We start from the raw sequence: 12,872 nt of genomic DNA on the forward strand, positions 1-12,872 counted from the left end.
TTTCTGGCCCCAGGCGTGGCTGTGGTGCTGATGTTGATGGCTCAGGCTGACCCTTTTTTTTCTCTTTTTTCAGCCTGGGCGGCCCACAGAAGCCCCAACGGCGTCCACGGGTGCTGGAGAGCGGCGGTCAATGGTCTGATGGCCGGCCAATGTCCCTGGCGATCTGCGTCGTCGGGCGGTGATGATGCCGGCGATCGGACTGGGGTGGAAAGTGATGAGGGCTGGTGTGGGATCGCAGAAAATTTGTGGAGGACGCCCACAACGCGGCGACTACGGCGGCGGCGGCGCGGCGGGCGGCGGCCGCGCGCGGGCGGGGGCAGCAGGGTAGAGTATATAGCTAGCAGGACAAAAAGCAAGGGCGGGGCCCGGTACGAATATACATTTATCCTCGTTTCATTCTCCAAAAAGGCACACGCGAGCGCTAAGTGTTCATGTACGTCGCCGGGTCGACGCCGTCCTCGGGGAACGGGGTGATGTTGACCTCGAAGCGCTCCTGGATCTTGTCGAGGACCTCGGCGTCCTCCTTGGACGAGACGAACGAGACGGCGAGACCCTTGGTGCCGAAACGGCCGGCGCGGCCGACGCGGTGGAGGTACGAGTCGGCGTCGGCGGGCAGGTCGTAGTTGATGGCCAGGTTGATGCGCTCGATGTCGATGCCGCGGCCGAAGACGTCGGTGGAGACGCAGATGCGCTTGTTGAACTCCTTGAACGACTTGTAGCGCGCGATGCGCTCCTCCTGGGGGATGCCCGAGTGGACGGCGATCGACGGGAAGTTGCAGTCGCAGAGCAGCTTGTTGAGCTCGTTGGCGCGCGACGTCGAGCGCACAAAGATGATCACCTGGTTGAACTCGAGCGTGTCGAGCATGTCGTTGAGCTTGCGGTTCTTCTCGCGCTCGGCGAGCTTGACGTAGTACTGCTGCAGGCCGTGCAGCGTGAGCTTGGTCTCGTCGTCGACGTAGATCTCGAGCGGCTGCGGTCAGCGCGGCGGCGGCGGGACTTACGTTCTGCATGAACTTCTTGCAGATCGGCCGGATCTCCTGGCTGAGCGTGGCCGAGAACATCATGACCTGCTTCTGGTGCGGCGTGGCCCGGAAGATCTCCTGCACGTCGCGGCGCATGTCTGCGTCAGCGCCGCCGCGGGCCCACTTACCAGGCGTCTCGAGCATCTTGTCGCACTCGTCCAGCACAAACACCTTGACGTTGGACAGCCGGAGGTACCGCTCGCGCACGAGCGCGTTCAGCCGGCCGGGCGTGCCCACGACGATGTGGGGGCTGGTCTCCTTGTTCTTGATGGTCTCGACGTCCTTGTTGATCGGCGTGCCGCCGTAGAACACCGCCGTGCGCACGTCCGGCATGTACTTGGAGAAGCGCGAGTACTCGTTCTTGATCTGGTACGCCAGCTCGCGCGTGTGGCACATGACCACGACCGACACCTCGCCGGGGACGGGGTCGAGCTGCTGCAGCGTCGACAGCACAAACACGGCCGTCTTGCCGAGACCGGACTTGGCCTGGCAGAGCACGTCCGTGCCGAGGATGGACTGGGGGATACAAACCTGCTGCACTAGAGATATTAATGACTGCTGTGCGGATGGCTGGGCGGGCCGGTGGCGCGGTGCAGACGCGCTGGGGTGTCGCGATCGGATGCAGGCGTGAGTGCTGAGAGGGTGCTGAGGATGCTAAGAAGGTGCTGAGAAGGTGCTGAGAAGGTGCTGAGAAGGTGCTGAACAAGCTGAGATGCTGATGAAGGTGTAGATGAAGGTGCTGAAAAAAAGAGAGTAGAGAGATGATGTATGATGATGACAAGATGGTGCTGGTGTGTACAATGATGATGAACAATTCAGATGCCGGTTCAGTTCGGGCCCGCAATTCAGTCGCTTCAATTCAGTCGTCCGTCCTCGGTGCTCCTCCGTGCTCCTCCTCCGTGCTCCTCCTCGGTCTCCTCCGTCCGTCGCTCCCTCCAGCCGTCGCCCACTCCGCCGGCCTGCCGTGCCTCGTGGCGCCTAACTAACCCTCAGACGGATGTTCGAATCCACAGTCGACAATGGCGCGCAAAAGCTCGGGCTTGAGCAGGAAGTCGCGGAAACCCGTAGAGTGGATTCCGACGTAACTGCCCTTCTTGTCGCCCTCGTCCTTGGCAGCCTCGCCGGTCGCGACCGCATCGGTCGCGTCGGCCACAACGGGCTGCGGCGCGACGTCCTCGCTGTCGGAGTAGTCGAGAAGCTCCTCCTCCTCGTTGGTGGCCATGTTTGCTTGCGTGTACGAAATTGCTGTACCTGGCCGTGATTAGCACTGATTTGGTGGATGTCGTGCGTTCTGCGCTGTGGACGGGAGCCCGCGCAGAATTTTCTTTCTTGGCCGGTCATCGATCCGCGCCGCGCCCACGCCAGCAATCCATCGCGATTTGCGCCGGCAATGGTCTGAGCGTGCGCTGCCGCCGGCCGGCCGATTGCCGTCGCGCGCGGCCGCCGGCCGCGCGGCCGCGCGGCTGCCGCCGGCCGCATCGGCCGGATGCCCGCGAATCGCTGCGCCGATCGATCCGTCGCCGTCCACCGCAGCCATCTATCCAGGTGCGCACATGCCGCAGGTCTCACCTTCGGAAACCTCACGTATCAACGGTGTTGATGTCGTAAGGATGGCCGATTGACTGTAGGATCAGAAAAGAAGAAGCGACGCAGGGAAATCAAAGAGCGCGGGTTAGGGTTTGCGTGTGCTCGAGAATGTTCGGCTGGTATAAGAGCTACACCCTAACCCCATGCTGCTCCTTGTAACCATGGCCCCCCCGACCAAGCGCCGCAAGCTGCCATGGGACCAGCCGGAGGCCAAGCCGGGCCGCCGGGGCCGGCAGACGACGCTGGGTGAGGCGTCGCCGGCGCGGGCGCGGGCGGCGCGGGCGCTGCCGGCGAAACGGGCGACAAAGAGCCGGACCCGCAGCTCAAGCGCAGCCGACGCAGACGAGACGCACTCGGACGCGGCTGCGTCCGACGTCCAAGACGACGAGGCGGTCGACGGCGGCCCGCCGGACGCGGCCGCGCGGACCAGGGGCTCGGCGGCTCCGCGCGCGCGCTCAGACAGCGGATCAGCCGACGAAAGCGTCGCCGAGGCCGCCGAGGCTGCGCCCGGAACGGCCTCAGACGCCAGCGATGGCCCGGCGTCCGGCCTGGCGTCCAGCCCGCCGGTTCCGGTCTCCGCGCGCTCGTCCGCAGGCGCTCCTCCGGCGGAACCCATGCGTCCCGGCGATCAGAACTACCGCATGGTCGAGGACGAGCTGCTCGAGACCGCCAAAGAGTACACTCTCGGCCGCCACGAGCACGAGCTGGCCGCGCAGACGGCCCCAGGCGTCACAGCAGCGCCCAGCCGTGGCCGTGTCAAGAGCACGGTGCGCTCGCGCAAGGCGGCCGCCGGCCAGACCGGAAAAAGCGCGGCCGAGGACCATGGGCTGGACCCAGTCCCGGCTGCTGTCTCGGCCCCTGCTCCGGCCGAGACGTCCGTCCTGGACAGCCTGCTGGATCCACCGCCGCCCGGCGTCGCGCCGACCCTGTCCGCGTCGCCGCCGGCGTCCGCGTCGCCGCCGCCGGCCCGGCAGCCGGCCCGGCCATCGCCGCCGCCGCCGCCACAAGCCCTCTTGTCGCCAATCGCGACCTCGCCGTCGGCCCACACACTCCCCCCGGCCACCGGCCCGTCGGCACCGTCCACAGCAGGCCTCCGGTCCCCTCAGTACCGTTACGAAGCCCGTCCGGCCGCCTCCAGTCCGGCCGCAGCCAGTCCAGACCGTGCGGCCGGCGCGGCGCCATCTACGCCCAAGCGCCGACGCATCCGCGCCCATCTATCGGCGCCCGAGTCGCCGGACCTGCTCTCGCAGTTCCTCGCCGCCGAGCGGCGCCGCGCGATGCAGTAGGCGCGCTCGCTTGGACGCGCCGGCGCGTCCGCTGACTCGTGTGCCATGTCTGTAAATAAAATAAGGTTTCGGGACCGATCGGTCTGGCATTTCTCCCAATTGTGTGCACATGCGCGCAACTCGTGACACTTGCAGCCGTAGCCGTCGCAGCAGCTGCGCATCGTGTGAGCACTCTTCGCTCTAGGAAAAATTTTTGAAAAAGCAGACGCCAGAAGATCAATCCAGCCAGAATCGCACGCAGGGTTGCCGACGTGCTCGCATAGATCCAGCACTTGTCTCACAAGGCCGCAATCCTCTGGATTATTGCTGCCAGGGCAGAGGAGCGCACGGCAGCACACGAGCGCAAGACAACAAGGGCTGAAAATGTTTTCAGTGGCGCGACGGTCGGCGGCGCTGGCCAGGGCGCGAGCGCTGCAGACGGGCCAGCGAGCGGCGCGGCCGGTGCGGCCGGCGCGGCCGGCACGCAGCGTGCACTCGCTGGAGGCGCAGCTCAAGACGGACGACGTGACGTTCATGCCGCCGCGGAGATCGCTGTACCCGAAGAAGGTCGATGTGGCCACCAACACTGGCCGGCTGGTCATCCTGCAGCCGCCGGCGGAGGCCGGGCAGGCAGAGGCGCTGGCGGGCGACGCGCATGACGCGGCGTACGCGGTCAAGAACCGGGGACACGTGGTTTCGCTGCTGGACGCCTGCATCTCATCGAACGAGCTGCAGCGCGCCGAGCTGATCATCAAGCGCGCGCACAACATCCTGTCGCCGGAGGAGTACCTGGCGGGATACAACGCGTTCCTGCTGGCGGTGACGGAGAACGTGCTGGCGACAGAGAGCAGCTTCTCGAAGCCGCTGGCGCTGTTCGACTCGCTGTCGGCGGACGCGGACCACGTCGAGCCGGACGACCGGTCGTTTGCGATCGTCATCTCGGGCGCGGCGCGGCTGGCGGACGCGGCGCAGCGGCAATCGCTCGTGAAGAGCCTGGTGGCGGACTGGCGGGTCAAGCGCGGCCGCGACATCGGCGAAGTGCTGCGGCACGAGGACCTCTTTCCGCTGCTGCGGCTCGGCCGCGTGATCGGCGACGCCGGGCTCACCGAGCGCGACGTCGCGGCCGACTTCCGCTACCTGTTCGAGGCGCTGTCGGGCCCTGAGCGCGCCGCGGAGGAGGCCCACGAGCAGGAGACCGCGGCGGCCAAGCACCTCAGTCTCAACGACAAGCTGCTGCTCATGAGCCGGCGCAACGCGGCGGACGCGATCGAGGACCTGCCGCCGGACGTCGACAAGGACGGCGTGCAGTCGCTGGACCCGGTGCAGTCGTACGGCCTCAAGAACCTGCGAGCGGCGCTGCAGGGCGTCGCGTCCGGCGAGCGGCCGCCGCTGCCGGTGTACGGCGCCGACGGCGACCGCTCGCGGCCCGAATGGGCCATGTTCACCGAGATGGACGAGCAGCTGGCCACGCTCGCACCCGAGGACCGCGCCCGGTACACCGAGGCGTTCGAGAGCTACAACACCGAGCGCCAGCGCGCGCTCGAGCGGCTCGCGCTGCACAGCGCCAAACGCCGCTGGCAGCACGACTACGACGAGATGCACGCCCGCGGCGACATCAACATCAAGAAGATCAACCCGCTGCTGTGGGAGTGGCACAACGGGCTCAAGGCGCTGATCGACGAGGAGCTCGTCAAGGTCAAGGACCTCTTCGACCGGCTCGGCACGACCGACATCAACGACACGCCGCGGGCCAACGCCGTGATCAAGAAGCTCGGCATCACCGACGACGTGGCCAACGTCAAGGAGCGCTTCAACTACGGCCCGTACCTGCGCCTGGTCGAGTCGTCCAAGCTGTCGGTGATCACCATGCTCGAGATCATCAAGCTGCACTCGACCGGCGGCGTCGTTGAGGGCATGCGCACCGCGCGCGCCGTGCTCGCCGTCGGCCGCGCCGTCGAGATGGAGTACAACGCCGACCGGCTGCTCAACAGCGAGGCCGTCGGCCGCGTGGCCCGCTTCGCGCCCAAGAAGCAGTCGCGCACCGAGATGCGCAAAACCGTGGCCGCGGCCAAGCGCCGCCAGCAGACCGCGGACACCGTGCTCGAGCCCGACTGGCGCATCGAGTGGCCGGCCGACGTCAAGGCCAAGATCGGCTCGGTCCTGATCTCCATGTTCATGCACGTCGCCAAGATCTCGGTCTCGGCCGTCGACCCCGTCTCGGGCGAGCGCGTCTACAGCACCGCGCCCGCGCTCTACCACACGTACCAGTACACGGCCGGCAACCGGCTGGGCGTGATCAAGTTCCACAAGGACCTCGCGCGCATGGTCTCGTCCGACCCCGCCAGCGGCACGATCCACCCGCAGCAGCTGCCGATGCTGGTCGAGCCCAAGCCGTGGACGTCGTGGACGTCCGGCGGGTACTACTACAGCAAGGTGCCGATCATGCGCACCAAGGACTCGGTCGAGCAGATGGCGTACCTCAAGGAGGCGTCCATGCGCGACAACATGAAGAACGTCTACAAGGGCCTGGACGTGCTCGGCAAGTCCGCGTGGGCCATCAACGAGAAGGTCTTCCGGGTGCTGTCCCAGGTCTGGAACTCGGGCGAGGCCATGCTCGACATCCCGAAGAAGCTGGCCGACAGCCTCGAGTTCCCGGCCGAGCCCGACAAGTCGGCCGACCCGTCCGTCCGCCGCGACTGGGTCCGCCAGTGCAAGCGCATCCTGCGCGAGCGCCAGGTCACGCACTCGCAGCGCTGCGACACCAACTACAAGCTCGAGGTCGCGCGGTCGTTCCTGGGCGAGCGCATCTACTTCCCGCACAACATCGACTTCCGCGGCCGCGCCTACGCCATCCCGCCGCACCTGAACCACCTCGGCAACGACATGTGCCGCGGCCTGCTCACGTTCTGGGAGAAGCGCGAGCTGGGCTCGGTCGGCTTCCGCTGGCTGAAGATCCACCTGGCCAACGTCTACGGCTACGACAAGGCCAGCTTCGACGAGCGCGAGCAGTTCGCGGACGACAACGTCGCCAACATCTTCGACTCGGCCGACCGGCCGCTCGACGGCAGCCGCTGGTGGCAGAAGGCCGACGACCCGTGGCAGTGCCTGGCCGTGTGCTTTGAGCTGGCGGACGCGCTGCGGTCGCCGGACCCGCTCAAGTTCCGGTCGCGGCTGCCGGTGCACCAGGACGGCACGTGCAACGGTCTGCAGCACTACGCGGCGCTCGGCGGCGACATCGAGGGCGCGACCCAGGTCAACCTCGTGCCCAGCGACCGGCCCCAGGACGTGTACACGCACGTGGCCGGGCTCGTGCAGCAGAAGGTGGCCAGGGACGCGGCCGCCGGCCACGAGATCGCCAAGGTCCTCGACGGCAAGATCAGCCGGAAGGTCGTCAAGCAGACCGTGATGACCAACGTCTACGGCGTGACGTTCATCGGCGCGCGCCTGCAGATCATGGGCCAGCTGAAGGACCGCGGCGACGTGCCGGCCGACATGGTCTGGCAGGCGGGCTCGTACCTGACGCGCTACGTGTTCGACGTCATCCGCGGCCTCTTCTCGGGCGCGCACGAGATCCAGGACTGGCTCGGCGAGTGCGCCCGGCGCATCTCCAAGTCGGTCTACGCGGGCAGCCCGGGCAAGGGCAAGACCAACAAGCACATGACGTCCGTGATCTGGACCACGCCGCTCGGCCTGCCGGTCGTGCAGCCCTACCGGGCCAGCGTGCGCAAGCAGGTCGCGACCATGCTCCAGACGGTCTACATCTCGGACCCGTACAACATCCACCCCGTCAACGGCCGCAAGCAGATGGCCGCGTTCCCGCCCAACTACGTGCACTCGCTCGACGCGACGCACATGCTGCTCTCGGCGATCGCGTGCGGCGAGCAGAACCTGACGTTCGCGGCCGTGCACGACTCGTACTGGACGCACGCGGCCGACGTCGACACCATGTCGGCGATTCTGCGCGACGCCTTCATCAAGCTGCACGAGGTGGACCTGATCGCCAAGCTCAAGGAGGAGTTCGAGGAACGGTACCGCGGGCACATGCACGCGATTCTCATCAAGCGCAACAGCCCCGAGGCCGTCAAGATCTCGGCCATGCGCAAGGCGCTCAAGGCCAAGCTCAAGCGCGACGTGACCGTGCAGGATGAGATCGACCTGGAGCGCGAGCGCCAGGAGCTGCTGGCGTCGGCCGACCCGGCCGACGTGCAGAAGGCCAAGAAGATCGTGACGTCGGTCAGCGTGCTCGAGGGCAAGAACCTGGAGCCGCTGCTGTTCAAGCACGCGAGCCGGGCGGGCGCGGTGGGCCTTCGCTCGTCCGAGAACTCGCAGTCGTCGGCGGAGCGCGACCTGAAGCAGTCGTACGACGAGACCGAGATGGACGACGAGATGGACGTGGACCTGGAGGCGGAAGCCGTCGAGATCGAGAAGGAGACCAAGAGCTCGGCGGGCGTGCTGGCGTTCGTGCCGCTCAAGTTCCCGGACGTTCCCAAGAAGGTGAGTTTTTGGGGTGGCAGCGCTGACCGCAGGGCGAGTTCGACGTGAAGCTGCTGAAGGACAGCAAGTACTTTTTCTCGTAAATATCACAGCGGACGGAGCTGGAGGCGCGGGACGGGCGGTTACATGCGGCTACATGCGGCTATATGACGTGCGGCTATATGCCCGGCGGCTATACGGTGTGCGGCTGAGCGCCGTGCGGCTATATGCCCGGCGGCTATATGCCCGGCGGCTTCTGCATGTGCTGAGCCACAGCCGCCCCCTCCCGGCACTCAACACACCCCAGTCTCCGGCCCGGCCACCGGCATTGTACATACGCAGGTTCACGATTAGATTCAGTTTTGGAGGATACAGGTCGGGATGCATGCGGACGCATAGACCAGCACTACTCACAGTCATTTACAAAAGTCGATTTGTACTATAGCATATACACGGATTCGATATCCAGTCGCTTCAGTCGTAGTGTCCAAGTACAGTGTATTAAATTCATATTATATTAACCGTCCCACTAAACTCATAAACGTCACCAGAGAAATACTACAAAACCAAGATATAAACAGACAGTCACTCATAGTTCATAGATGATGCGTGCGGATGCAGGCCCAAAAGACAGGAGCCAGGCGCCGGGGCACCTGGCAGAGATGCGTATCTAGTAGAGGTCGACGCTCTGGTCGATGGCGTCGGCCATGCGGCCCTTGCCGGCACGGCTGCCGCCGCGGCGCCAGAACGACCACGCGATCGAGAGCAGGACAAACTGCAGACGGCCACCGTACTTGCCCTCGCCGTTGTCGCGGCGGAGGCCCTCCTTGCGGACGAGCAGCCGGGCGTAGCCAAAGAGCACAAACGAGAAGTAGATCTTGAGCAGCAGCACAAAGACGATGATGGCGATCGCCAGCCCGCGCTCGGCCGCCGTGTCGATAGCCGCCGACGTGTCCTTGGCCTTGGCGGCCGCCTCAGCCGCGGTCTGGTCGAACACGCGGAACCACGTCACGCTGAAGTAGATGGTGAACGCCAGGTTCGCCAGCATGTCCAGGAAGTACACGTACGCGTACGCTACGACCGGCAGAGCGTTCTGGTTGCGCACGTTGCGCAGCGAGTACAGCAGGAACGGCAGCAGGATCAGCGAGATGATGTTGAGCGTCAGCTGCGGCGCCGTGATCGGGTGGCCTGCGGTCAGCTTGTCTCGGTCGCCAGACTTACCGGTGAAGATCGAGAGCAGGCCGTAGATGCCGCTGGCATTGTTGACGATGCCGAAAATCGTGATAAGCTCGGCACCGACGGACAACGGCAGGAAGCCGAGAAAGTGTTGCTAGAGCCGGTCAGCAGTCTGGACACAGCAGGCACGCAGCGCATTGCGGCCGATCCACCGGCTGCCGCGCAGACGGCCGCCCGAGCGGTGCCGGGCCGCCGGCAGACGACCAGCCGAGCCGGCCGGCCGGCAACGGCGGCCGCGGCGCCCGGTCCACGCAACGCACTTACCTTGGGAACCAGCGACTGCATTTTGTCACTGTGCTTGACGGAAGAGATCGCAGGGTGCGCGGCGCATACAAGACCAAGTCGGGAGCGCGGGAAAGGTCGGCGGTGGCAGAGTAGTCGGTGAAAATTGGACAAAGTACGGAGATTCGAAGGTGGGTGAGTTTTCCATTTAGAGTTAGCAGCCGGCTTGTTTGTGAGTGGATTTCCGCCGGCCCGGGTAACGGTGCCTGCCAGTGGCGATAGCCCGGCGAGACCGTCACGTGATTGTAGAGCCGCAGGGCGTGCGGCGCGCGCGGCGTGCGGCTCGTGGCTCGCGCTCTGGCGCAGTGCATTGCTATGGTACATGATATGCAGACTATTTGATGTCCTTGTACTTCCACTTCTCGGTCACCACCCGCTTGTACTTGCGGCCCGGCATGACCTGCTTGCGCGCCTCGAGGATGCCGCGCTCCTGCATGCTGATGAAGCGGTCGCGCGCCAGGTTGCCCTCCGGCTTGAGCGTCCGTAGACTGTCCGACAGCTCGTCCGACAGCTTGACGGCCAGCGGCGTCTTCATGGTCGCGTACTTGCCCAGCTTGTGCTTGCGGATCTTGTCGGCGTCGGCGACGGCCGCGACCGCGGTCTCGGCGACCTTGGCCGTGTAGACCTTGTCGGCCGTGTTGGTGTTCTCCTTCGGCTGCTTCTTGGCTTTCTTCTTCTTCTTCTTCTTCTTCTCGGCCGCCTTGGCGTCCTCGATCTTGGGCTCGGCGTCCTCGGCCTTGACCTCGTCCTCGCTGTCGCTCTCGATGTCCTCGCCAGCCTGCTCGCGGGCCTCGAAGTACTCGGCCAGCGCGGCCAGCTTCTGCTTGTGCTGCTCGGCGGCGATCCGCTCCTCCTCCTCCTTCTGGAGCGTCTCGTGCTCGGCCGCAAGCAGGCTCTGCCACGAGCTCACCGAGGGGTTGTACGACGTGCCCTCGTTCGGGATGTCCACCGCCACCGCCGTCTTCTTGAACTTCTCCGGCCGCTGCTTGAGCGTCGTCGGCGGCTTGACCGGGTGCACGTGCGCCAGCGTCTTCGGCAGGTCCACGCCGGCCGCGTTGCTGTACAGCTTCTTGTCGCGGCGCGTGTCGTCCTTGAGCACCGACTTCTCCGCGATCGTGCTCTCCGCCGTGTCCCACACGTCGTACGTGTCCGGCATCAGCCGCGAGTCCGTCTCGAGCTGCGGCACCCCCGTGTGCGCGCGGTGCCGGCCGACCTGCTTCAGCAGCCGGCCGAGCTCCTGCACCGACACGCCCTGGATCTTGGCCTTCTTGCTGTCGCTCGACACCACCGTCGCCGACCGCTTGCGCGACGCCAGCGCCGGAATGCTGGACCGGTTCGCCGACAGGATCTCGTCCACCTTCAGCGGCCGCTTCTCGGCCTTCTTGAGCGCCGTCACCGACGCCGTCGTGTCGACCGCAAAGAGCGAGTCCGACTCGATCTCGCTGATGGGCGCGCTGTCTCGTCAGATCTGGCCCTGGGCACCGCGCCCGCGGCTCCGCCGCCGTCACCACTTACCCGAGCACCCGCTTCTCCTCCTCGACCGCCTCCAAGCCCTGCTGGATGTCCGAGATGTCCACATTCTTTCTCCACGCTCGCTTGCCCTTTCTCGACGACTGACTCGCCTGCCGGGGCGCGCCCGTGCTCACTGATGCCATGACCTGATCTGTGGCTACTTCTGTAGTCTCCGCTGCCCTCTGACCAGCGACGGCCTGTAGTTGCGTGTGCGCGTGGTCGTAAACGTCGGCGATTTCTGTGCGAACGCTCGTGAAAACTTTTCGATTTCTCGCGGTTTTTTGTATGCGGTTTTGGGAGAAAATTTCGTTGGGACTTTGCAAATTTTTTTTCAGCGTCTCGGTTGCAGGTGCGGCGCGGTGCGACGGTTGCGCCGCAGGCCTCGCGTCCGTGCGGCTCGGGCCGTCCGGGTAGCCTGTGCTAATTTTTTGCGTCCGAAGCCCGCTCCAGCAGACCACAGAACCCCCGCCAGAGCCCGATCAGCGTCAGCCATGGCCCCGAAGGTTGCGAAAAAGCGAGACTGGTTCTCGGTAGACGATAATGAGTCGGACGACGAGTCGGTGCGGTCGGACGACGAGGTGGCGGCCAAGGCCGAGCCGATCTCGAAGCGCGCGCGGAAGGACGATTCGTCCGACAACGACGACGACGACGACGATGAGCCGTTCGACCAGCTGGCCAAGGGCAAGAGCGCCGCCGCCAGCCGCAAGGGCGTGCTCGAGCAGTTCACGAGCAAGGCCGAGGACGACGAGGACGACGAAGACGACGAGGACGACGAGGCCGCAGCCGCCACCGGCGACGACGTCGACGCCGCCGGCAACTCGGTCATCAAGACGCTCAAGGTCGAGGACCTCGAGGCCAACCGCGCCAAGATCGAGCGGTCCGGGGTCGTGTATCTCTCGCGGATCCCGCCGTTCATGAAGCCGGCCAAGGTCCGGCAGATCCTGTCGCGATTCGGCGAGCTCGGCCGCGTCTTTCTCTCGCCCGAGGACCCCAAGGTGTACGCGCGGCGCGTGCGCTCCGGCGGCAACAAGAAGAAGTCCTTCACCGAGGGCTGGGTGGAGTTCAGCAACAAGCGGCAGGCCAAGCTGGCGGCGTCGACGCTCAACGGCAACATCATCGGCGGCCGCAAGGGCTCGTACTACTACGACGACATCCTCAACGTCAAGTACCTGTCCAAGTTCAAGTGGCACCACCTGACGGAGCAGATCGCGTACGAGAACCAGTCGCGGCAGGCCAAGCTGCGGGCGGAGGTCGCCCAGGCCACGCGCGAGAACAAGAACTTCATCCGCAACGTCGAGCGCGCCAAGATGATCGAGAGCATGCAGAAGAAGCGCAGCCAGAAGGCCGAGGCCGCCGGCGACGCGCCCGCGGCCGCCGCGCCCGACATCCGCCGCACGTTCCGCCAGCGCACGGTCGAGGGCGCCGAGAAGGCGCACGCCAGGATCAGCAGCGACGCCAAGGTCCAGCGCGTGCTGGGCAAGCTGTTTGGCTGAGC

At 65.7% G+C, this 12,872-nt stretch overlaps 6 protein-coding genes across 6 annotated transcripts; 3 read left to right on the top strand and 3 right to left on the bottom strand.

Annotated features, from left to right (window-relative positions):
* Positions 1-317: 317 nt before the first annotated feature.
* V1510DRAFT_412791 (P-loop containing nucleoside triphosphate hydrolase protein) lies at positions 318-2,499 on the bottom strand. Its single transcript, XM_066933131.1, has 4 exons — positions 2,010-2,499; positions 1,151-1,561; positions 1,002-1,120; positions 318-970 (listed from the first exon to the last, which is right to left on the bottom strand). The coding sequence occupies exons 1-4, from the start codon at positions 2,242-2,244 to the stop codon at positions 422-424; spliced, it is 1,314 nt and encodes a 437-aa protein (XP_066790579.1). The 5' UTR covers positions 2,245-2,499; the 3' UTR covers positions 318-421.
* Positions 2,500-2,771: 272 nt separating this feature from the next.
* Positions 2,772-4,104, top strand: V1510DRAFT_442031 (uncharacterized protein; the record flags this gene model as incomplete). Its single annotated transcript, XM_066935644.1, has 1 exon — positions 2,772-4,104. A coding segment is annotated over one exon (1,179 nt), but the record flags the coding sequence as incomplete, so codon positions are not given.
* On the top strand, positions 4,080-8,875 carry V1510DRAFT_412798 (uncharacterized protein). Its single transcript, XM_066933132.1, has 2 exons — positions 4,080-8,368; positions 8,401-8,875. Exons 1-2 carry the CDS (start codon positions 4,259-4,261, stop codon positions 8,449-8,451), a joined length of 4,161 nt encoding a protein of 1,386 aa, XP_066790581.1. The 5' UTR covers positions 4,080-4,258; the 3' UTR covers positions 8,452-8,875.
* On the bottom strand, positions 8,776-9,982 carry V1510DRAFT_390951 (Inositolphosphorylceramide synthase subunit Kei1-domain-containing protein). Its single transcript, XM_066931764.1, has 3 exons — positions 9,848-9,982; positions 9,569-9,677; positions 8,776-9,535 (listed from the first exon to the last, which is right to left on the bottom strand). Exons 1-3 carry the CDS (start codon positions 9,866-9,868, stop codon positions 9,018-9,020), a joined length of 648 nt encoding a protein of 215 aa, XP_066790582.1. The 5' UTR covers positions 9,869-9,982; the 3' UTR covers positions 8,776-9,017.
* V1510DRAFT_390954 (ribosome biogenesis protein Nop53/GLTSCR2) lies at positions 9,982-11,661 on the bottom strand. Its single transcript, XM_066931765.1, has 2 exons — positions 11,381-11,661; positions 9,982-11,319 (listed from the first exon to the last, which is right to left on the bottom strand). Exons 1-2 carry the CDS (start codon positions 11,518-11,520, stop codon positions 10,200-10,202), a joined length of 1,260 nt encoding a protein of 419 aa, XP_066790583.1. The 5' UTR covers positions 11,521-11,661; the 3' UTR covers positions 9,982-10,199.
* Positions 11,662-11,868: 207 nt separating this feature from the next.
* On the top strand, positions 11,869-12,870 carry V1510DRAFT_406293 (uncharacterized protein; the record flags this gene model as incomplete). The annotated part of the gene is made up of 1 exon (XM_066932372.1): positions 11,869-12,870. One exon carries the CDS (start codon positions 11,869-11,871, stop codon positions 12,868-12,870), a length of 1,002 nt encoding a protein of 333 aa, XP_066790584.1.
* Positions 12,871-12,872: the final 2 nt, after the last annotated feature.

This window comes from Dipodascopsis tothii, assembly GCF_038497935.1.
Source record: "Dipodascopsis tothii strain CBS 759.85 unplaced genomic scaffold V1510scaffold_6, whole genome shotgun sequence".
Classification (NCBI taxonomy): Eukaryota; Fungi; Ascomycota; class Lipomycetes; order Lipomycetales; family Lipomycetaceae; genus Neoaidaea; species Neoaidaea tothii.